This window comes from Bos indicus, chromosome 25 (assembly GCF_029378745.1).
Source record: "Bos indicus isolate NIAB-ARS_2022 breed Sahiwal x Tharparkar chromosome 25, NIAB-ARS_B.indTharparkar_mat_pri_1.0, whole genome shotgun sequence".
NCBI lineage: Eukaryota > Metazoa > Chordata > Mammalia > Artiodactyla > Bovidae > Bos > Bos indicus.
In genome coordinates, this window is record NC_091784.1 from 33,653,206 (window position 1) to 33,675,849 (window position 22,644).

The window sequence follows — 22,644 nt, forward strand, 5'->3', positions numbered from 1 at the left end:
CAATACTTCAGTCTAGTTTATCTGCATACAGTAAATTTTACTCTTCTTGGTGTACAGTTCTGCGAGTTATGGTAAATGCATACGGTGGAGTGGTCACTGTCACAATCATACTGTAGAACAGCTCTGTCACCTTCCAAAATTCCTTGGTGATACTTGGTAGGCACCAAATCCTTTACCCTACTCCCAACATTTGTAATCAAACAGTATGAAGCACTTTGACTTTGGTTTCATCCACTTAGCATAATGTGTGTGAGGTTCATTGATGTTACTGAGTGCTTCCACAGTTTGTTATTGCTGAATCGTATTCCACTGTATGGATGTACCAGTTTATTCATCCATTCCCCAATTACAGTGCATCTGGGTTTTTTCCAAGAAAGGAAAATTATGAATAAATCTGCTGTGAACATGGGAGAGCTGGTTTTTGTGGGAACACATGTTTTTCTTTCTCCTGGGTAGACAACTCAGAATGGGATTGCTGGATCACATGATGAATGCTGCTGCTGCTAAGTCGCCTCAGTCGTGTCTGACTCTGTGCGACCCCATAGACGGCAGCCCACCAGGCTCCCCCGTCCCTGGGATTCTCCAGGCAAGAACACTGGAGTGGGTTGCCATTTCCTTCTCCAAGGCATGAAAAGTGAAAAGTGAAAGTGAAGTCGCTCAGTCATGTCCGACTCTTAGCGACCCCATGGACTGCAGCCTACCAGGCTCCTCCATCCATGGGATTTTCCAGGCAAGAGTACTGGAGTGGGGTGCCATCGCCTTCTCCAATGATGAGTGCATGTTTACTGTTATAAGAAACTGCCAAACCATTTTCCAAATATTCTGTACAATTTTGCACGCGTTCTAGTTGCTCTGCATCTTCACCAGCACTTGGTCTTGTCAAGATTGTTTGTTAAATCATTGTAACAGATGTCTAGTGGTATCTCATTTTGCTTTTTTTTTTTTTATCATTTATTTGGCTGTCCTGGGTCTTAGTTGTGGCACACGGGATCTTCACCGCGTCATGCAGGATCTTTCATGGTGTTGCACAGATTCTCCAGTTGTGCTGCATGGCCTTCAGTAGTTGCGGTGTAGAGGCTTAGCTCTGAGGCATGTGGGACCTTAGTTGCCTAGCCAGGGATCGAACCTGTATCGTCTGCACTGCAAGACAGATTCTTTTTTTTTTTTTCCACCTGACAGGAGAGGCATTTGTTCAGTACATCATCACAAACCAGAATAATACAATAGCAGTTCCAATAAAAGGTTTCACATATTTATTTCTGAGCCAAATGGACCACTAGTCAGGAAACACCATGAGCCAAACATTCCATTTCTCCCATGAGCTATTCAGACAGTAGTGATGCTCTCAGCACTGTGATTCGGTTAAGATGCAAGTGACCTTGACGGAGCATAAATGTGCCACTTCACATGTGAGGCTCCCTATAGACCCAGCTTGATTCTTCTCCAATGTCTGCCTTCTCTTAGAGCTGTACCTGATTTTATTATCAGTTTTCATTCGAGTCCATTGGGGAATGGGGTGATTCTGCCTTTGTTTCTTGGCCAGGAATCACTTGATACTGACAGTCTCGTGAGAGGACTTGCCGAGGAGCAAATTCAACCCCACATAGGATGGCGGAGAAGAGAAAAGGCAGCTTCTTAACCACTGGACCACCAGGGAAGTCCCTCTCATTTTGGTTTTCATTTTGCATTTCTCTAGTAGCTCATGATGCTCAATATCCTTTCAGTGCTCATTTGCCATCCACGTATCTTCTTGTCTGCAGGGCTGATTCAATTTTTTGGACCATTTTTAATTGGGTCCTTTGTTTGCTTATTATGAAGTTTTCAGGATGCTTTATATTCTGGATACAAGTTCTTTATCACATGTGTTTTATAAATATTTTCCCCCAGGCTGTAGCTTGTCTTTTCATTTTCATAAGAATGTCTTTTCAAAATCAGATGTTTTTAATTTTGATGAAATCTAATTTACCATATTTTTCTTTTATAGCTCATGGATAAAGAAGCTATAACTAAGGAAAATTTTGCCTAACCTGAAGTCACAATGATTTTCTCCTATGTTTCCTTCTGGGGAGTATTTTAAGTTTTGCTTTTAGGTCTCTGATCCATTTTGAGTTGATTTTTGTATAAGTTGTGAGGTATGGGTAATCAAGGCTTTTTTTTTTTTTTCTTTTGCTTGCTTTTTCTCATATGGCTGTCTAGTTGTTCCAGCACCATTTGTTGAAATTATTATTTTCTCTCCATTGAATTGCCATTGCAGCTTTGTTAAAAATCAACTGGCCATATATGCATGAGTCTGTTTCCAGTCTGTAATGTTTCAAAAACACGAAAAACAGGATTCAATTTTTTTTTTTTCCAAAATATTTCAGCCATTCTAGTGGATGTGTAGTTGTCACTGGTAAGGTTCCCCTGGAAACAGAGAGGAGTTTAGCACCCAGGATGTTTATTAAGAAGTGCTCTTGAGATCAACACTTGTGGTCAGGAAGGAAGCAGGTGCAAGCAGAGGGAGAAAGTGAGCCTCCACTGAATCCAGTTCGGTTCAGTTCAGTTCAGTTGCTCAGTCGTGTCCGACCCTTTGCGACCCCATGGACTGTAGCCCGCCAGGCTCCTCCGTCCATGGGATTCTCCAGGCAAGAATACTGGAGTGGGTTGCCATTTCCTTCTCCAGGGGATCTTCTCAACCTAGGGATCAAACCCAGGTCTCCCGCACTGCAGGCAGACGCTTTAACCTCTGAGCTACCAGGGAAGCCCAATCTGATTCCACTGAATCCAGAGGGTGCATCAAAGCTGGAATGACCCAAGTTGGCCACAAGGACTGCTGGGGCCGCAAATCTGTGGGAGGTGGTCTGAGAGATGCACTTTTGCATTCTATCACAGTAGGGGTATGCTTGGTTTGCTTTTGTTGTTGCTGTTTTGTCGGGGGCGGGGGGGATTGTTTCACTGTGCTACGTGGCTTATAGAATCTTAGTTCCCTGACCAGGGATTGAACCCACACCCCTGGCAGTGAAAGCACAGTATCCTAACCACTGGAACGCCAGCTTGGGATTTTTATTTGCATCTCCTAGCTACAAATGAGGTTGAGTGCCTTTCATATGTTTATTAGCCATCTGAACATACATCTTTTTTGAGGGTCGTCTGTAAAGAGGGTGATAAAGTGGCTTAGGGCCTTAGGGAGACACAAGGGGCCCCTGTGAAGCACCAGCCTCTGCACATAACACAGAGAAGCAGTCCCCAGGGAAGTGGAGAGGCAGACAGATGTGGGTCCAAATCTCAGTCTCCCATTTCCCAGCTGTACCGCCTGAGGAGAGTGATTCAACTTCTCTGAGCCTCATAAAATAACTGAGATTGTGATTAGGAGTGGAGGATAAGAAGGAAGTGGAGGAGATGTCTTGGTTTTAATCTAAACTCTGGCCCTCCAGGATTTAAGGACTACCAGTTCCCTGATAGCTCAGTTGGTAAAGAATCTGTCTGCAATGCAGGAGACCTAGGTTTGATCCCTGGGTTGGGAAGATCCCCTGGACAAGGGAAAGGCTACCCATGCCAGTATTCTGGCCTGGATAATTCCATGGACTGTATAGTCCATGGGGTCGCAAAGAGCTGGACATGACTGAGCGACTTTCACTTTCAGTCAATTCCAGAGGGCCAGTTGCCCCCATGGGTCAGTCTTTGAGAGGACCCAAGAGTTTCCGAGGAAGAGGCTCAACCTGAGGAAAGGGAAATGTAATTCCCGAGTGGGTAGAGCCAGATCAGTCCTTCAGGTTGGTGCTGGGCTCAGCCCCATGGCTCCAGGTCTGAGTCCCAGGGAAAGAGAATACTGGAAACTGGAGAAACCCTGTGTCTGTTGTCTACAGCAGTGCAACAAACCATGTCAGACTTGGTGGCTTCAAACAACACTTATTCTACTTATGAATCCATAGTCTGGGCAAGGCTCAGTGGCAACAGCTCATCTCTGCTCCAGGTGGCATGGGCTAGGATGGCTGACTAAGGCTGGACCATCCACTTTTTTAAAATAGCACCATTCACCTGGCTGGAAGGTGGATACGATTTGGGCTTCCTCACAGCATAGTGGCTAGGTCCCATGAGCAAGCATCCCAAGCAAGCTAGCTGAAGCTACATCACTCTTTATGACCCTCTGTGTTTTCAGCCATAGTCACAAATCCATCCTGATCCAAGAAGAAGGGGTGTCAGAGTCCCATTGTACGAAGACCATGTGAAGATGGGGAGTCATCGTTGGTACCATTTTGGGGGGAATACAGTCTGCACAGTACTAAGAGATAACAGCATATTTTGTAGCTGTGTGACCATGAAACAGCAAGCCTGGAAGGGATAGGAAAGTCATCTTAGGGTGATGGGGGCAGCTTAAAGGGGTGTTCCAAGCCAGCCTTCATCCCAGAGAGGTCTTCAGCTTTCCGAGGAGTGAGGACCACAGCGATGGGAGAAGACAGCAGAAACATTGAAAGCAACCATCCCAGCTTGAAAATCAATCACAGGAGGAGGAGAATGGCAATAAAATGTAGCAGAAAAATGTTTGTGAGCACCAGTGAGACACCCACTGGGGCTCCTGGAAATAAATAGCAGAAACTTTGAAAGGCAGAGAAGTCCCATTAGGAGAGGAAGGAAATAAGTCGAAGGAATACTTTTTTAAAAAGATTTATTTATTTATTTGGCTGCACTGGGTCTTAGTTGAGGGAGGAGAAGACGTCGATAGGAGTCATTCTGGGGTCAGGATCCAAGGCGACAAGAGCCAGTCAGGAATCTGCCTGAGATGAAGCCAACAGTGCAAGTCCTGGCTGGTCCCTCCAGGCCAGAGCAGGAACAGAGGACAAATGCCAGAATCCTGCCATAAGGGGATGTGGGGTTGGGCCAGGGAAGGTCACTGAGGCAGTGGAGGAAGGAAGGGTAAGCCAGTGATCTGTACTGACCTGTGAGCAAATTAGAAAACACACCCCTTTCTCAAGATGCTTTACTTCCATCCTTGGAAAAGTATCATAATATACTGATATTTTGTGTGTGTGTGTGTGTGTGTGTGTGTGTGTGTGTGTACACGCACATGCAACACACACATGCTCAGTTGGGTCCAATTCTCTGCAACCCCACGGACTGTAGCCTGACAGTTTCCTCTGTCCATGGGACTTATCAGGCAAGAACACTGGAGTGCATTGCCATGCCCTCATCCAGGGGATCTTCCCTGCATCTCCTATATTGGCAGACGGATTTGCTACCACTGAGACACCCAGAAGCCCATACTGATATTGTTAGAGAAAGCAACTTTATTGCTTTCAGGGGAGAGTATTATAATCAACACAAATCTAATGAGGCCCCTTCAATTTACCCAGAGCTTGCACCATCACATATGTCAGAATACTCTTGTCCAATAGGGGGTGTGAGCCAGGGGAGGGGAGGTCGAGAAGCTCCCAGGTCCAAATGGGAGGTTGAAGGAGGCTTGGGCAAGGTCCAGCTTGGGCTCCGATGCTGCCCATGGCTGGATTTTTACAGCCATTCGTCCATCATCTACTATCTGAGTGGGCTAGCTCCATCCATCATCTACTGTCTGAGTGGGCTAGCTCCACTGAAATGGTCAGGATGAGATGGGCAGAGAAGCAGGAGGTGAAGACCTTGAAGGCTGATTTACTGGGTGCTGACGGTAACTCCAGGGCAGAGCCATGGATGTGAATGTCCCCCATGACCAGGAGCAAGAACAACTTCCTCTGAGGTCTCAGAGCTCAGTCTCACTACCCTGTGACAATTGCTATGTATTGAGGATCTATCTAGTGACAGGCACTGCCCCCTTAGCCGCATCATCCCTAATCCTTTCCACAACCCTGCCACGCCAGTGTCCTCACCCATCCTAAGTTTACAGAAGACGAAACCGAGGCTTCAAGAGAGTAAGTGACTTGCTTGGGGATGCAGAGGAAGGAAGCCAGCAGACTGGGATTTACTCTGGGCTGCCTGGGACTCCATGCCAGCTCCCGCCAGGAAACGGGCAGTTCCAGGCTGACAACACCCTGGGTGTACTTGGCCTCTTGAGCCGGGGTCCAGCTTTCTGTCTCCTCGGGCCTGACCCACTCACTCTGTGCGGGAGTTGAACAGTAAATTACAGGGCTTCATTATCTCATTTGAGGGTGGAATAAAACACTTTGGAAAGGCTGATGCATTAAGTGCAATCAAGTTCTGAAAGGTTCTTCATCGCTGGAAGGAATGGCCTCTGATAAATTACTCTCTTCACTGAGACGAGACTAATATCTCATGAGCAATCCCAGCAGTGTCCACTGCAGATGTTTCTGCATCTTCACAAAGGATGTTAGAAATCAGATTCCCTCCCAAGAGAGCAAATCGCCTTTGCGATGTGCAAAAAGACGCCCCAGGTACAGCTCCCTCTCCTGTCACCTGCTAGAAGGAATTCTGGAACTGCTCTGGATCAGAGGTCACCCAGGACCCCCAGGCCACCCCCACTGGTCAGTCACCACATGTGCATCCTGAGTCATTCCACAAGCCTTGAAGGAACACCACCCCGCGGAAGCCCACACATCATCCCAGAGTTCCTTAGTTCCACAGGACTCAGCTATGGCTCTCCCATACCAATGACTTAATGACCAATAGCTCACCACCTTCCTGGGAAGCAGCCATCCAGACACTTGCATTTTAGGGATCGTAAAACTGATGCACAGTCTACCCCAAGTCAAACCTTCAGAATCTCAGGCCCTGATGCTTTTCAAATCAGTTCCCAGGATATCAAAGAGCTGCAGTAAGGCCAGCCTTAAGCACAGCTGAAACAACCACATCAGCAAGTCACATCCCTCAGGCTCTCCATTGGTCAGGCCTGTACTTGGCACCTACACATACCATCCCACCTCCTTAAAACAACCCAGGTTACAATTGAGGAAAATGAGGCACCAGGGTGTGAATGGTAGGGGTTTGGAGGCCCCTCAGCCTCTATCTTCCACCATGTCAATCTCTGGGTTCTTAGAGGCTATGCAGTCTCGTCCTCAGTCACAGGTTACATGAAAGAAAGACAGAGAAGAAAGAAGGTAGGAAGGAAAGAAAGGAGGAGGGAAGGAAGAAAGAAAAGGAGGGGGGGGGGTGCTGAAAGAGCACAGGCTGAGAAGGAGAAGGAGAGGAGGCAGGAAGAGGGTATGGAAGGAAATAATACAAGACAGCGCGTGAGAGAAAGACTCCTTGCCACAGTAAAGAGGATACGGCTTCTCCTGTCACTTCGGAGCCCAAGGTTCACTCACCGACTCAAACAATCGGCATTCCTTAAGCAGCATGATGTGCTCAGCCCTGGTGCAGGCCCACGGGAGATCCAAGAAAAGCTGTGTCCACAGTCGGCTCCTCCTGACCTTCCCCTAGCCTCAGTCTCCCCATCTGCAAAACGAGCATGTGAATCCCTACCTGTTCTGGGAATCAGCTTCAGCGAGCACACACACGCACCGAGGGGAAGCCCTAGACACGTCCATTTCCCTCCTTTCCTCCATCACTGAGGGGAGCCACAGCCAGGAGGGAGTAGATTGGAAACTACAGAGGGGAGCTGCCCTTGGCTGCACTCTGAGGCCAGAGTGCCAATATGCCCATCCACACACTCATTCATTCATTCAACAAATATTTGATGAATGAGTATCTACCAAGTGCCAGGAGCAGTGCTGGATGTTTTCCCAAAGGATGTTCTTTCCTTTCATCCCTGCATGAGCATGCTCTGTGAGAAAGGCACCATCGTGCCCATTTTATAGATGAGGAAACCAAAGCAGAGAAAGATGCAATCTGCACAGCACGGAATGTGATAGAGGCCAAACTCAGACCAGGCCTGGTTCTCAAGGATGCAGTGATGGTTGGCTGGCTGGTTTCCCACACCCCACACTCTCTCCCTCTGTGGGGCCAAGTGATGCCTGGCGTCTGTGTCTAAGTGTGGATTTGCAGCAGAGAGGCCGGCACCTGGTCTCTGGGGGATCCTGGCAAGGCTGGGCAGGCCTGGGAGCATGAAGGAAGAAGAGCCTGTGCCTGAGATGAGGATAATGGCTGATGGGGACTAAGCTGTGACAGTTCACATATGAACTCAGTCCACCGCACTCGGGACCAATAATCCTTTCTCTTCCCTGGTGGCTCAGCCGGTAAAGAATCCACCTCAATGTGAGACCTGGGTTTAATCCCTGGGTTAGGAAGATCCCCTGGAGGAGGTTGTGACAACCTACTCCAGTATTCTTGCCTGGAGAATCTCCATGGACAGAGAAGCCTGGTGGGCTACAGTCCATGGGATCGCAAAGAGTCGGAAATAACTGAGCAGCTAAGCACACAATCCTTTTCCGTGGGGGTGAAGGCGAGCATGTGGGAAGGGACTCTCCAGCAAGGAATCAGAGAAGTCTCTTCTTCCTGCAGCTTTGTGGTGAAGTGCGGAAAAAGGAGGTGGTGGAGGCCTGGGCTCCCTCGGAAAGATATCCATTTCATCAGGCTCCTCCCCTGCTCAAGAACCTTCAATGACTCCCCATGGTCCTTGGTATTGTTTGCCAAACCCAGGGAAGGAGATTCAAGGTCAGCTCACCTGGGGACTAGGGAAGGATCCAGAAAGAACCAAAGCCCCAGAAAAAGATGCCCCCTTAGTTCTCCTGGCCCTCCCCTCCCTCTCTTCTTTTTCTATTTCTATGCCATCTGAGCAGCTCGTGCTGGTAAAGACCATGCTAGGCCTTAGCCAGGCAGAGTGAGAATTCCTGCCTGTCCTGGGGCATTGTTTTCTTTGGGCCAGAGAAACCCCAGTCTTAAGAAAAAAGGGGTTGCTGGCATCTATATTCCCACACCACATCCCACCACAGCAGGGAGACTGGGACCAGGAAAGCTGACAAAGGACAGGGGCCCAGGCTTCCTAGGCAGGGCATGGCCTGGGCCTGGGTATCTTTACCAAGTGCCCCAGTGATTCTGACACCAACCACAGTTTGAGAGCCACTACTCAAGGGCAGGGCTAGATAAAAATATAATGCAAGCCATATGTGACTTTTAAAAAGTGAAGAAGAAACAGATGGAATTTTAATATATATTCTATTTAACCCAACATCCCAAATATTATCATTTCAATGTGTAATCAATATAAGAAATTATTAAGGAGATTTATTTTTTCTATACCAAGTCTTTGAAAGCTAGGGTACATTTGACATTTATGGCACATCTCCATCCAGCTGCTAAATTCTCATCCACGATACTCAAGCTGTATTTGGATTTCACAGATGTCCATAACCAAGCTGTTTCAAAGCAGTATCACCAATTCATCCTTGCTTACTCAAGTCCTGGTTTTCTGTTTTTCTTTTGGCCATGCTGCATGACATGTGGGATCTTAGTTCTCGGACCAAGAATTGAACCTGTACCCTCTGCAGTGGAAGATCGGAGTCTTAACCACTGGACTGCCAGGGAAGTCCACAAGTCCTGGTTTTAAAACTCAGAGTTCCACAACCTGAAAGCCCAGTTTCAGGAAAACCAGAACAGCTGGGCAGCCTCTTCCAAACATACGTGAATGTTTTCCAATAACTAAATCATTTTTAAATTTCAAATTAATTAAAATGAAGTAGAATTAAAGCTGCCATGTCTCATGGCACTAGCTCCAGTTTCAAGTATTCAATAGCCATGTACGGCCAATGTCTACCATACTGGAGAGGATGGGTCTATGAGACAGAAAGCCTCTTTCCCTTCCCATAAGACCAACTATGGAGGATCAGAGCTCGGTTTTCTCAGGAGAGCCATGGTCCCTAAAAGACTTACAGGTGGGAGGCCCACATCATAGAACATCTATTAGGCAACACAAGGAGGATACGATGGACATTAGGAAGCCATTGGAACAATCTAGGACATGGGAACATGATGGTCAAGGTGAAGAGACAGCTGGATCACAGAGGTGTGCAGTAAATAAAATCAAGACCTGTTTTAGATGGTGGGGGCGGGGGGGGGGGGGCGCCATGGGGAAGCAAGAGGGACCAATCCAGGATAATTCCCTGGTCAGCTCCTCCCCCATCCACCATCACCACCAGCAACCAGACTGATTCTAGAATATCCCAATAATCTACTGCTATTAAATATAGTGGTTTAGAACAACTATAATTATCTAAGTATTGCCTTTCGTGGTCCGAGACGGGGATCAGGCTCAGCTAAGTGGTTCTTGCTCAGCGTCTCTCATTTGTCTCCAGTGAAGCCTTCCTCCCCAGGCCTGGGGGCTGTCAGATCTGCCCTGAGGTTTCTGTCTCCCACTGGGGCTGTTGGCTGGAACACTGTGTTGTGCTTGGTCGCTCAGCTGTGTCTGACTCTTTGCAACTCTGTGAACGGTAGCCCACCACGCTCCTCTGTCCGTGGGATTTTTCACGTGAGAACACTGAAGTGGGTTGCCATCCCCTCCTCCAGGAGATCTTCCAACACGGGGGTCAAACCCTGTCTCCTGCGTCTCCTGCATTGCCGGTGGATTCTTTACTCGCTGAGCCATTGGGGAAGTTGGAACACTGCTATGGGCCGAAGCGTGTCCACCATGCCTCACAATTCATATGTGGAAGTCAACCCCAACTACTTTAGAACATGACTGTATTCGGAGAAAGGGTCTTTAAAGAGGTAATTAAGTTAAAACAAGGTCATTAGGGTGGGCTCTAGTCAATATCATCAGTGTCCTCATAAGAGCAGGAGATTGGAAGGAAAACCACACGAGGACACTGGGGAGAAGGTGGCCATCTACAAACCAAGGAGAAAAGCTTCAGAAGAAACGTACCCTGGGTCTTGAGCTTCCAGCACCCAGAATTGTGAAACAACACACTTCTGTTGTTTAAGGCCCCCAGTCTGCATTCTGCAGACCTAACAAACCAGTACAAATTTCCACCTGCGATCCACCCACGGAGCCTGTGCGTCTTCACAGCATGGCATATGGCTTCAGAGAGGAGTGTCCCAAAGGGACCAGGTGCACACAGGATGACCAGGTATGACCCAGTTTTAGAAGCCACAGATTCAAGACAAGGGAACACTGACCCACTGCCTAATGAGACGATGATCAATGTCATGTTGCCAGGAGAGCATGCAGAATAAAAGATCTTGTGACCGTCTTGGAAAACACAACCTGCCAGATCAGGCTGGTAACCCCAGGGATTGGCAACAATGTCATCAGCCGAGACAGAGATTACAGGAGGAAGAGGAGAAGGTCTGGGATGGGTTAGATCAGCGGTCCCCAACCTTTTTGGCACCAGGGACTGGTTTCATGGAAGACAATTTTTCAATGGACTAGGGTGCGGTGGCGGGGTTGGTGGTTTTGGGATGATTCAAGCACATTATACTTACTTTGCACTTTATTTCTATTATTTATTACATCAGCTCTACCTCAGATCGTAAGACATTAGACCCAGAGGTTGGAGGTACCTGGGTTAGAGGATGAGGGAAGGCATGAAGAGGGTGAGCTGCCCAAGCCTGTGACCATTTAGGTGCACGTAACCAACCACCAGGCTTCCCTGGTGGCACGGTGGTAAAGAACCCGCTTGCCAGTGCAGGAGACACAAGAAACTTAGGGTCAATCTCTGGCTTGGAAGGATCCCCTGGAGAAGGAAATGGCAACCCATTCCAGTATTCTTGCCTGGGAAATCCCATGGACAGAGGAGCCTAGTGGGCTACAGACCAGGGGGTCACAAGAGTCAGACATGTCTGAGCACTCATACACACACATCCCCAACCATCAGAAAGTTAGATATGTGAATGGGGGCTTCAGGAACATGTTCTGGGTTAGAACTGTCAATTTAGGGGCTCTCAACATATCAGACTTAAATTGAAGAAAGTAGGGAAAACCACTAGACCATTCAGGTATGACCTAAATCAAATCCCTTATGATTATACAGTGGAAGTGAGAAATACATTTAAGGGCCTAGATCTGATAAGATAGAGTGCATGATGAACTATGGAATGAGATTCGTGACATTGTACAGGAGACAGGGATCAAGACCATCTCCATGGAAAAGAAATGCAAAAAAGCAAAATGGCTGTCTGGGGAGGCCTTACAAATAGCTGTGAAAAGAAGAGAAGTGAAAAGCAAAGGAGAAAAGGAAAGATATAAACATCTGAATGCAGAGTTCTAAAGAATAGCAAGAAGAGATAAGAAAGCCTTCCTCAGCGATCAATGCAAAGAAATAGGGGAAACAACAGAATGGGAAAGACTAGAGATCTCTTCAAGAAAATCAGAGATACAAAAGGAACATTTCATGCAAAGATGGGCTCGATAAAGGACAGAAATGGTATGGACATAACAGAAGCAGAAGATATTAAGAAGAGGTGGCAAGAATACACAGAAGAACTATACAAAAAAGATCTTCACGACCCAAATAATCACAATGGTGTGATCACTGACCTAGAGCCAGACATCCTGGAATGTGAAGTCAAGTGGGCCTTAGAAAGCATCACTACGAACAAAGCTAGTGGAGGTGATGGAATTCCAGTGGAGCCATTTCAAATCCTGAAAGATGATGCTGTGAAAGTACTGCACTCAATATGCCAGCAAATCTGGAAAACTCAGCAGTGGCCACAGGACTGGAAAAGGTCAGTTTTCATTCCAATCCCAAAGAAAGGCAATGCCAAAGAATGCTCAAACTACCACACAATTGCACTCATCTCACACACTAGTAAAGTAATGCTCAAAATTCTCCAAGCCAGGCTTCAGCAATATGTGAACCGTGAACTTCCTGATGTTCAAGCTGGTTTTAGAAAAGGCAGAGGAACCAGAGATCAAATTGCCAACATCCGCTGGATCATGGAAAAAGCAAGAGAGTTCCAGAAAAACATCTACTTCTGCTTTATTGACTATGCCAAAGCCTTTGACTGTGTGGATCACAATAAACTGTGGAAAATTCTGAAAGAGATGGGAATACCAGACTACATGATCTGCCTCTTGAGAAATCTGTATGCAGGTCAGGAAGTAACATTTAGAACTGGACATGGAACAACAGACTGGTTTCAAATAGGAAAAGGAGTACGTCAAGGCTGTATATTGTCACCTTGCTTATTTAACTTATATGCAGAGTACATCATGAGAAACGCTGGACTGGAAGAAGCACAAGCTGGAATCAAGATTGCCGGGAGAAATATCAATAACCTCAGATATGCAGATGACACCACCCTTATGGCAGAAAGTGAAGAGGAACTAAAAAGTCTCTTGATAAAATTTAAAGTGGAGAGTGAAAAAGTTGGCTTAAAGCTCAACATTCAGAAAACAAAGATTATGGCATCCGGTCCCATCACTTCATGGGAAATAGATGGCAAAACAGTAGAAACAGTGTCAGACTTTATTTTTTGGGCTCCAAAATCACTGCAGATGGTGACTGCAGCCATGAAATTAAAAGACGCTTACTCCTTGGAAGGAAAGTTATGTCCAACCTAGATAGCATATTCAAAAGCAGAGACATTACTTTGCCAACAAAGGTTCGTCTAGTCAAGGCTATGGTTTTTCCTGTGGTCATGTATGGATGTGAAAGTTGGACGGTGAAGAAGGCTGAGCACCGAAGAACTGATGCTTTTGAACTATGGTGTTGGAGAAGACTCTTGAGAGTCCCTTGGGCTGCAAGGAGATCCAACCAGTCCATTCTGAAGGAGATCAGCCCTGGGATTTCTTTGGAAGGAATGATGCTAAAGCTGAAACTCCAGTACTTTGGCCACGTCATGCGAAGAGTTGACTCATTGGAAAAGACTGTGATGCTGGGAGGGATTGGGGACAGGAGGAGAAGGGGAGGACAGAGGATGAGATGGCTGGATGGCATCACCGACTCGATGGACGTGAGTTTAAGTGAACTCCGGGAGTTGGTGATGGACAGGGAGGCCTGGCGTGCCTCCCTGGGGTCGCAGAGTCGGACACGACTGAGCGACTGAACTGAACTGAACTGAACATATCAGATGTCAGAGGCTGAGTCCACCCACAGAGTGAAAGAAGATAAGTGGTGAGGGAAAATATCAGCTATTTATTTCTGCACAATAAACCATTCCAAATATTAGTGGCTAAAAATAACTACAGTGGACCCTTGAACAAGGTGGGGATTAGGAATGCTGATCCTCCATCAGTTGAAAATCTGCTTATAATTTTTTTTAATATTTATTTTTATTTATTTGACTGCATCAGGTCTAGTGACACAATGAAGTATCTTTCCTTGAGGCTCCTGGGCTCAGTAGATGCAGTGTGCAGGCTTAGTCGCTCCACAGCATGTGGGATCTTACTAACAGTTCCCCAACCAGGGATTGAACCCACATCTCCTGCAAGGCAGATTCTTAGGGAACTTTCTACTTATAAATGACCCACCATATATGTGGTTCCTCAGTATCCATGGCTCCATATCCACAGATTCAAACCACCATGGATCGTAAGGCACTGCATTATTCACTACTGAAAAAAACAATGTATAAACGGACCTGAGCAGTTTAAACCCAGCTGTTCAAGGGTCAGCTGTATTTATTACTGCTCCATAGATTGGTTGGGTAGTTCCTCTTCTGGCTTCACCTGGCTCACTCATGTGGCTGCATGTGTCTGGATAGTGAGCTAGAAGGTCCCAGATCAGCTCACTCACGTGTCTGGTTGATGCCAGCTGTCAGCAGAGGATGGGGCTCAGCGGCGACAGCTGGAGCACCTGGCCTCTCTTTCCATGTGAACTTGCACTTAGGCTTCTTCACAGCGTCATGGACTCAGGGGAGCAACCCAGCGGGCAAGCGTCAATGCACAGGAGTTACCAAGTGCGTGTACTACCAAGCTAAGACCTTATTGGCCAAAGAAAGTCACAAGGCCAAAATCAATGTGGGATACCTTACCACGAGACAAGATGTCACTGGCAGCCAGCGCTGTAAAAACACACTACAGGAAGGAACACCAGGTGGGCCTCCACATATTTTAGGATTGGGGGGGGAAGAAACCAAAGAGGGAAAAACCAGGAGAACCAAGAAAGAACCAGAAGGGTGCAAAGCTAAAGGAGCAAGAGAGAAGTGAATTCCACAAGCATGTGCAGAGCCAAGACAGGAATGACCTTGAGAGTGAATGTCTCACCCTAGCCCCAGCCTGAAACCATCCTCTCGATGTGACAACCTAGAGGTGTGCTGCTGCTGCTAAGTCGCTTCAGTCGTGTCCGACTCTGTGCGACCCCATAGACGGCAGCCCATCAGGCTCCCCCGTCCCTAGGATTCTCCAGACAAGAACACTGGAGTGGGTTGCCATTTGGTCAGTTTCCTCAAATTCCCAACAATCATTTCAGGTGTCAGTGTCCCAAAACTTAAGCACCAAATACAGCTCAGTGAAAGCAATTCTGTAAATCCAACCAGTATGCTCTAAATTTTCAAACTTCACTACAGCCTGGCTTAATTCACTAGAAAGCCCAGGGTTTTCAAATGGTTTTTGACCCAAGTCACAGAGAAATACCTTTGCATCAAGATCCAGTGCATGTATGCTCACAGATGCACATCTAGGCCAGCGTGCACACATGTACACATGTGGCCAAGATGACAGTTTCCTGAAACATAGGAAAGATCACAGTAATAGACCACCTGTTCTATGTGCAAAGTTTTGTCTCATTTTCTATTCAATTTTCTTTTCGAATACTAGTCATGCCCTGCTAAATTGATTTCACCACCCACTCATGGATCATAAATTACAGATTAAAAAACACTGACCAAGGCCATCCAGAGCAGAAGTCTGAAAACTGACCAAATCCCGCCTTTGTTTGGTTTCACCTCTTGGGTTGCTTTCGTTTGTTTTAAGAATTTTAGGCCTTCAGTCAAGCCTCCCTTCCGCTGTACCATTTCCCAACTGTCTGATAGCCAACTGCTTTATTCACCTTCACACTTGCCTGGCCCCTGAATGCATTTCTGTTTGGGCCTTCTAAGTCTCTCCGTGCTAAAGGAAGAGATGTATACATTTATACATCCCATGAATATTGAATACATGTCTCTCACCTGCCAGCCACATTTCAGGCACTGGGAATACAGCAAGAGGACAAAACCCACTGCCTTCACAGAGCTGAGATTCTAGAAGAGGGAGACAGACAACCAAAACAAAAAAGAATATTCTTCATTAGATGCAGATAAATTCTTGAGTGAAAGTAAAGTGGGAATGGGGTCAAGATGCTTTAAGAGCCACCAGATTGCAGGCTTCGAGCCCCTTTGTGGAAACAAGGTAGCCCATCTGTCCCCCCACCTCAGAGAGGTGGGTTGAGGAATGGAGGTAGGGGATGGTCAGAATCTTCCCCAAAAAGAAAGTTCCCAGACAGCCCCAGCAGGTAAACCTAATCCATCATGCCCCCAAAATACTCTGCCCAAGAGCAAAGCACCAGTAACTTTAACCTAGAAAATTTCAAAATTCCAATAAGCCATTAAGGGGGAGCCGTGGCAGGACATTAGTCGCGGACATGCCGGCCCTGGGGTGGGAAGCCCTTGGGGGTGTATTTCAGACTTTTCCCTCATTCGCAGCCCCCTCACCCTCTGTCCCGCAGGATAAACGGCCACCTCATTAGTTCTGCACACATGACCCTCTCGACCTGGCTCCTGGTGACTGCGCCTGCCTTATCTCTGGCCTCTTCTCCCTCACATTTTCCGCTCCAGCAAAGCCAAACACGGATCCGTGGGGGCTTTCACGCTTCTGTGCCTCTGGACACGCTGTTCCTTCTGCCTGGAAGGCCGCCGGCCGCCTCCATCCCCGCATGCCCCTGCCCCTCCTCAGCGAGCTCCAGTTCATCCTTCAGAACCCAGCCTGGATGTCCCCTCCTCCAGGAAACTCCCCTGAAGCCCCATCTCCGTCCCGAGCACACACCGCCCCCCGCCCCGCTTTATTTATTTTGCTTTGCTTCTCTGCACTGTAATTACCGGTTTCTCCAAATTTCTCCCCTCCCAAACTCGGGCCTCCTCAAGAGCGGGAGTTCTGTGGGCCACTCGCTTTGCACCCAAAAGCGACAAGTCCCGAGCTCGGAGGGACAGAGCTTCCACTCCGGCCCAAGCCGGCTCCAAAGGCCCCCGTTTCTGCCCTCCGCCTCCCCGTGAGCCCGCGGGGATCCGCGCTCCAGCATTTCCCACCCTCCCCTCAGGCCACCCCCAGCCCCGCCGCCTTCCCCAGCACCGGGCCGGCCCCTAGCACGGCCGCCCGCCCCCTTGACATCACCAGCCGCCGGCGCCCCGGCCACGGGACTACAAGTCCCGACACGCCCCGCGGCGGGCGCGCATGCCCAGCGGGCCGGCGTTTGAGTGGCAAGTTGTTTGTTACAGCGAACACCAGCTGCTCTCCGCGCCGGGCGCCGCGCGCCGCTGCTCCGCCAGCGCTGCCGCCCTCGCCCGCCGCCTGCCCGCCGCCCGCGGCCCCCCTCGCGGCTCGGCGGGCCTCCCACTTTGTCCGCCCCAGCCCGCCCGGCGCCGAGCTCCGGGTCCCCCCGGCCGGCTGCCCGCGGCGCTCCGGTGCCGGCTGGGCGCGCGCAGGGGGGCGGGGGCCGCGGCTCGCCCCCCGCGGATGAGCCGCCGCGGAGCGCGGGCGGACGATGGAACTCCACATCCTGGAGCACCGGCTGCAAGTTGCCAGCGTCGCCAAGGAGAGTATCCCGCTCTTTACCTACGGCCTGATCAAACTTGCCTTCCTGTCCTCTAAGACCAGGTGAGCGCGCGGGGACGCGGCGCCGGCCGGGGAGAGACAAAGAGGCGCACCCGGGCGGCTGTCCTCGCCGCCGCGGCTCGGAAAACAACTTCGAGCCCCGGGGAGCGCCCCCGCCCCGCCCCCGCCGCATCGCTTGTCTTGTGTTTGACAAAGCCACCCGATCTGCCCTCCAACTGGGTCCTTCCACCCCGAGCCACCCACCCCACCCCCCAACGCACACACACAAGAGGCACCCCTGCCGCTGTCTCCCCCCATCTCAGCCCCCTTCCCATCCTCTCCCCTAGATCCAGAGGGCCAAGCAGGCAGCTGTGACGAATCCGTTAATGAATGAATGAACGAACGAATGAATGAATGAAAAACAGGTGTGGACTCGCGGCGGTGTTAAAAAAAAAAAAAAAAACTAAGCCCCCCCCCCGCCCCATCCCCCAATCCCTCCGTTGGGCCGGCCCCCGTCGTCAGGGCGGGGGAAGGGATTCTGCTGAGCGCGGCTACCCAGAGCAGAAAAATCATAAAATCATTAGTGGGTGTTTATCTCAAGGTGCCTGCGACGATTGCGGACGGCGCCGGAGGCTGGGGGAGGGGAGGAGAGGGGAGGGGGCCTGCGGGTGAGGGTCGCTGTGGTTCTTTCTCTTGGGGTCCGGGAAGGTGGGGGACGGCGGCGGGCGGGGGGGCTGTTTTGCCGAACCGTGGAAGGGGGAGGAGCGGGCGTGTTTACGGCTCTGCCTTGAGGCTGGGCTTGGATGCTGCAGGGGGAAAAATAGTTGAAGGCCTTGGGAGGTTGAAAAAAAAAAAAAACCCAAGTTGGATTTTTCCCACTGCCGGTCAGGGTCTGACTTTGTGAGCCCCGGTCGGGCTTGGATTAGGATGATGTTTTTTTAAGGAGCCGGAGTGTGAGTGCTAGCTAGCCGCTGTAACTTAAATCCCTTGTTTGTCCACCATTGTGACTGTTTAAAGGGATGAAGTTGTTGCTGGCTAGGCTTTTCGGGGGTTGAGACGGAGGTAGTTCTTCTTCTCTGCAAAATGAATGAATAAATTACAGATCAAGGTTAACTTAAAATGACGGGAGCCCCTAGGCTACCCCCTTGGACGCAAGCTCACGGGGAGCTCCCGGGATGTGGGGGGAAAATTCAATCCGAGCCTCTTATCTGCCTGTTAAAGTTCTTGCCTGGAAATCTCACTTTGATGTGTGTGTGTGAGCCGGCAGCTCAGTCCCGCCATTGTTTGCGAGACGGAGCAGAGAGCCAGTGGCATCTTGTTTACTTTCTTCTCTGGCTGCCCGGCTGCCTGGTGGGGTATGGAGGGTTGAATGCTCACCTTCCCTGGGCCCTGGCTCCTTTGATTGCAAAGGTAATTATTAAACAGGTCATTTGAAAACAAAAGCCACCAGCTCAGATTCTGAACCTCTCCTCCCACCTTCTGGCCCCCCACCCCAGCCTCCTCCCACTCTTGATACCCACCCCTCCTGCACCTACCTGCCGTCTGCTCCCCACCCCCAGCCTGTCTTGAAATTCCAAGGCTGGAGCTAAGAGAGAGAGGCCTTGTTTTTCCAACCCTTGGCCGTCAGCCCCAGGCAGCCCCCCTGGCTGATTTCTCGGCTACCATTCAAAAGACCAGGATGATGACTCAGGCTGCTGCTGTGCGGGGGCCTGGGTGCTGGCAGGAGGGGGCATTTGGGGGCTTCTTAGAAAGGCAGCCAAGGGCCACTCCCTCTGTCCCATTCCATTTGTGGGGGATTGGCCCCCACCCCAGGGTCCAGTTTGGAGGTCTCATAGATAGGCCTGTCCTGGGGGTGAGCCCCTGCTGACCTGTCTGGACCAGAGAAACCCCACCGATCAGTAGGTCCCGCTTCTCCCTCTCCTGCAAGAAGCCCAGGTGATCAGTCCAGTCTCAAGATGACTCAGAGGTCAAAGGTCATCTCCCTGTCTCCAGGATCTGGCTCTAGAAGGTGCTGAGCACATTTGTCCAATGGCCAGAGGCCTGCCTCCCAGGCAGGGCCAGGTTGCTGACTTCAGGTTGTGACGAGCCCCTTCATTGCCCCTGTGACCGTGGCAAGGTCCATCTCCTTCTCTGATTCTCACTTTGTCCATCTGTAATGAAGATAGCACGGCCCGGCCCTGTAGGTTTCACAGAGCTGCTGTGGGTGTAGCGTGGAATGATTGTGGAAATTGGCTTTTCTGCACGTAGAAGGGGGAGCAGGGTGTGGATGTGTTATTGGAGCAATTTTCAACAGTCAGTCATCCAGGTAGAACTTTTGGTCCTTTTTTGATTCATCCATCAGTATCTGCCCCCAAGTGGTGGCCCAGAGCCTTGTCATATTTGTCACTGTGTTGCCTGTTAACAAGTTTTCGGTCACTCCCTGAAGGGGCAAACCCTTGGCGTGGCATTTGAGACCCTTTGGGATCTGAATCCAGAATTCTCATCTTGAGTTAGACATTTTCTGGCACAACTGTGTGACCCACAATTTACTTCCACTCACACCTCCCTGCTTTAGTTCCCTCTTTTTCTGTCTCTCTTTCTCTGCCTGAAACCCCCTCCTCCCACCAGTAAATTCCTGTTGAACCCTCAAGATCTAGTGTTATCGCCCAAAACTTTCCTGAACCCCGCTTCCCTCCACCCCCAGCAGACTTAGTCACTTCCTCCCGCTCATGTCTACCTGGGTGGAGGCTTGGGAGGGATGTGGCATCAATAGATGCCCACTCCCTGTGGGGGTGCAGCTGGGTTCAAGAGATGCTGAGATCCCTGCCTCTTCCTCTTCAAAGCCCCAAGCCTGGTGAGAGAGAAAGAAGAGGCCATCACAGCAGAGAGGGGAGTGTCTAGGGCCTAGCAGCTGGATCTGGGGGATGACCTGAGAGAGCCTGGAGGACTTCCTGAAGGAGGTGGCACTGCATCTTAGGGCATTAAAGTGGGAATTAGCCAGATCCTGGTTCAGGATCCTGCATATACCACAGTACAGCTCTTCGAACTGGGGCTTCCCAGGTGGCTCAGGGGTAAAGAATCCACCTCCCAGTGCAGGGTGGTTTCAATCCTTGGTTTGGAAAGATCCCCTGGAGGAGGAAATGGCAACCCCCTCCAGTATTTTTGCCCAGATAGTCCCAGGGAGAGAGGAGCCTGGTGGGCTGCAGTCCATGGCATCGCAAAGAGTCAGACACAACTGAGCGACTGAGCACACGACTCTCTGAATTAGGTTTTACACCTGCTTTGCAAGGAAGGAGTCTGAGGCTCAGATGTTAAGTGACTCATTCAAGGTTACACTGTCAGTGTAGAGCCTGAATTTGAATCAGCGTCTTTCTGGCTCAAGTTCAGAAATCTGCTATTACAGGTTCAGTGACACCTATATTCAACAGTTTTATCCAGCCCATATATTTGCAGCATACTGTCCTAAAGCTTTAGGAACATGCCTTCCACCCTGCCTAATCTTCCGCTAGGAATGCTTGTCCCTCATCACCCCCCATCCAGATGTCCTACTTCCTCACTGTAACCATCACCTCTCAAGTTTTGTCCATAGGAGCATATCGTTTGCTTGTCTTACTCTCCCACCACCTAGTTTATAAACCTTACTTTCAGGAAGTTTTTTGTGCATCTTTTTATCTTTTTCTTCTCTCCCACCCCCCTGCCAGTACCAGAGAAACCAGAACTACGCTTGCCAGTGTAGGAGATGTGAGAGACGTGGGTTTGATCCCTAGGTTGGGAAGATCCCCTCAAGGAGGGCACAGCAACCCACTCCAGTATCCTTACCTGGAGAATCCCCATGAACAGAGGAGCCTGATGGGCTACAGTTCATGGGGTCGCAAAGAGTCGGACACAACTAAAGCGACTTAGCACTGTTGTTTGTACCGTGTGTTCCTAAGCGGTGAAGACACCGGGTTTGGAGAAGTAAAGCAGCCTGCTCAAGGTCACAGAAGAAACAGAATTGGGATTTGAACCAGGTCCTTTCTCCGCTGTGCTTAGCACTCTGCTTTGTAGGCACTTAGTAACTGCTTACTTGATGGATGTCCGGCTCGTGCAGAGTGACCCAGATTCCAGCCGGAGTCTTTTCTGAGAGCCTTAAGGGCTGGAAGAGGCTCGGCAGACTGAATCACACCTGGAGAAACAAGGCCCAGTGCCCCTGCCCTGACTGTCAGGGCAGCACCTGAGTGTGGCTGGAAAAGGGGGCAGAAGGCAGGCTGAGTACATTTATTCTAGGCCCAGGGCTGGAGGGGGAGACCTGAGGTGAGCCAAATCATGGCTGACCAGAGAGCTTTCCTTCAGCCTTGTGATAGCCTGAGGTTCTGTGGCCTGGCTGAGGGCCCACTGGAAAGCCCACCACACCATTCCAGTCTCATCTCATATGGCTCCCAGCCACACAGATTATTTGCATGGATACACACACCCTGTGGTGTCTCTAGCCTCAGGCCTTTCTTTCTCAGCCTGGAATGCTGCTCTTTGCCCTACCAGCTTTGTCCCCTTACTTGTTCTTTTAGACCCCGTATTAGCCTCACCTCCGCTAGGAAGTCTTCCTTGACGCACAGCTGAGCTCAAATCCTTCCTCTGGTATGGTGGGCTTAATCCCAAGAAGATATAATGTGACCAACCATGGAATATAGTTGGGATCCTTTGGGCTGCAAATAAGCTGGCGCAAACAATAAGAAGTATGAACTTTGTGCCATGAAGTCATGAATTGCGCTGTTTGAGGGCTGGTAACTTAAAGGCTTGATGTCATCAAGGGCCCAGTCTTTCTCTTTGGCTCTGTGGAATGGCTGGGGCACCTCCAGGCAATATGGCCAGTCATGGGAAGGAGTGGCGAGGATCCTGGGGACAGAAAAGGCTGTTGCCTTGAGAAGTCTATGAGAAAACCTTTCTGGGATCACATTCCCCTCATACACAGACTTCCTCATCTCATTGGTCAGAACCAGGCACATAAGTATATCTCCACCAATCACAGGCACAGGAAATGAGACCATCACAAGCCAATCAGGATGCACCATGGCAGCTGGGGACACCTGGCTAGAGTCTTGGGGCCATCTGGAGATGGAGCTCCTCGGGGACCCCCATTTGCTCTCTGCAACCACAGAAGGCAA

General features: G+C 49.6%; 1 protein-coding gene and 1 long non-coding RNA gene across 5 annotated transcripts in view; one reads left to right on the plus strand and one right to left on the minus strand.

The window, feature by feature from the left end:
• Nucleotides 1-4,628: 4,628 nt before the first annotated feature.
• Nucleotides 4,629-16,995, minus strand: LOC109578853 (uncharacterized). 3 transcript variants are annotated; one of them, XR_002183748.2, is made up of 4 exons: nt 16,813-16,995; nt 15,907-15,978; nt 15,374-15,464; nt 4,629-4,916 (listed from the first exon to the last, which is right to left on the minus strand). It is a non-coding gene; the product is annotated as an uncharacterized lncRNA (long non-coding RNA). The 3 variants fall into 3 exon arrangements; XR_011564089.1 differs by having other exon boundaries at nt 4,629-10,683; XR_011564088.1 differs by lacking the exon at nt 16,813-16,995 and adding an exon at nt 16,429-16,743.
• Nucleotides 16,996-17,293: 298 nt separating this feature from the next.
• The window catches only part of CASTOR2 (cytosolic arginine sensor for mTORC1 subunit 2), a 54,521-nt gene continuing 49,170 nt past the window's right edge, over nt 17,294-22,644 (plus strand). Inside the window, exon 1 of one of the 2 annotated variants that reach the window (XM_019987452.2) lies at nt 17,294-17,587. In XM_019987452.2, the coding sequence (XP_019843011.1) occupies nt 17,475-17,587 (113 nt within the window). In that variant the 5' untranslated portion in view covers nt 17,294-17,474. Of the gene's footprint in view, nt 17,588-17,923; nt 17,950-22,644 lie in introns of those variants that run through there. The other variant, XM_070780000.1, reaches the window with a different exon arrangement.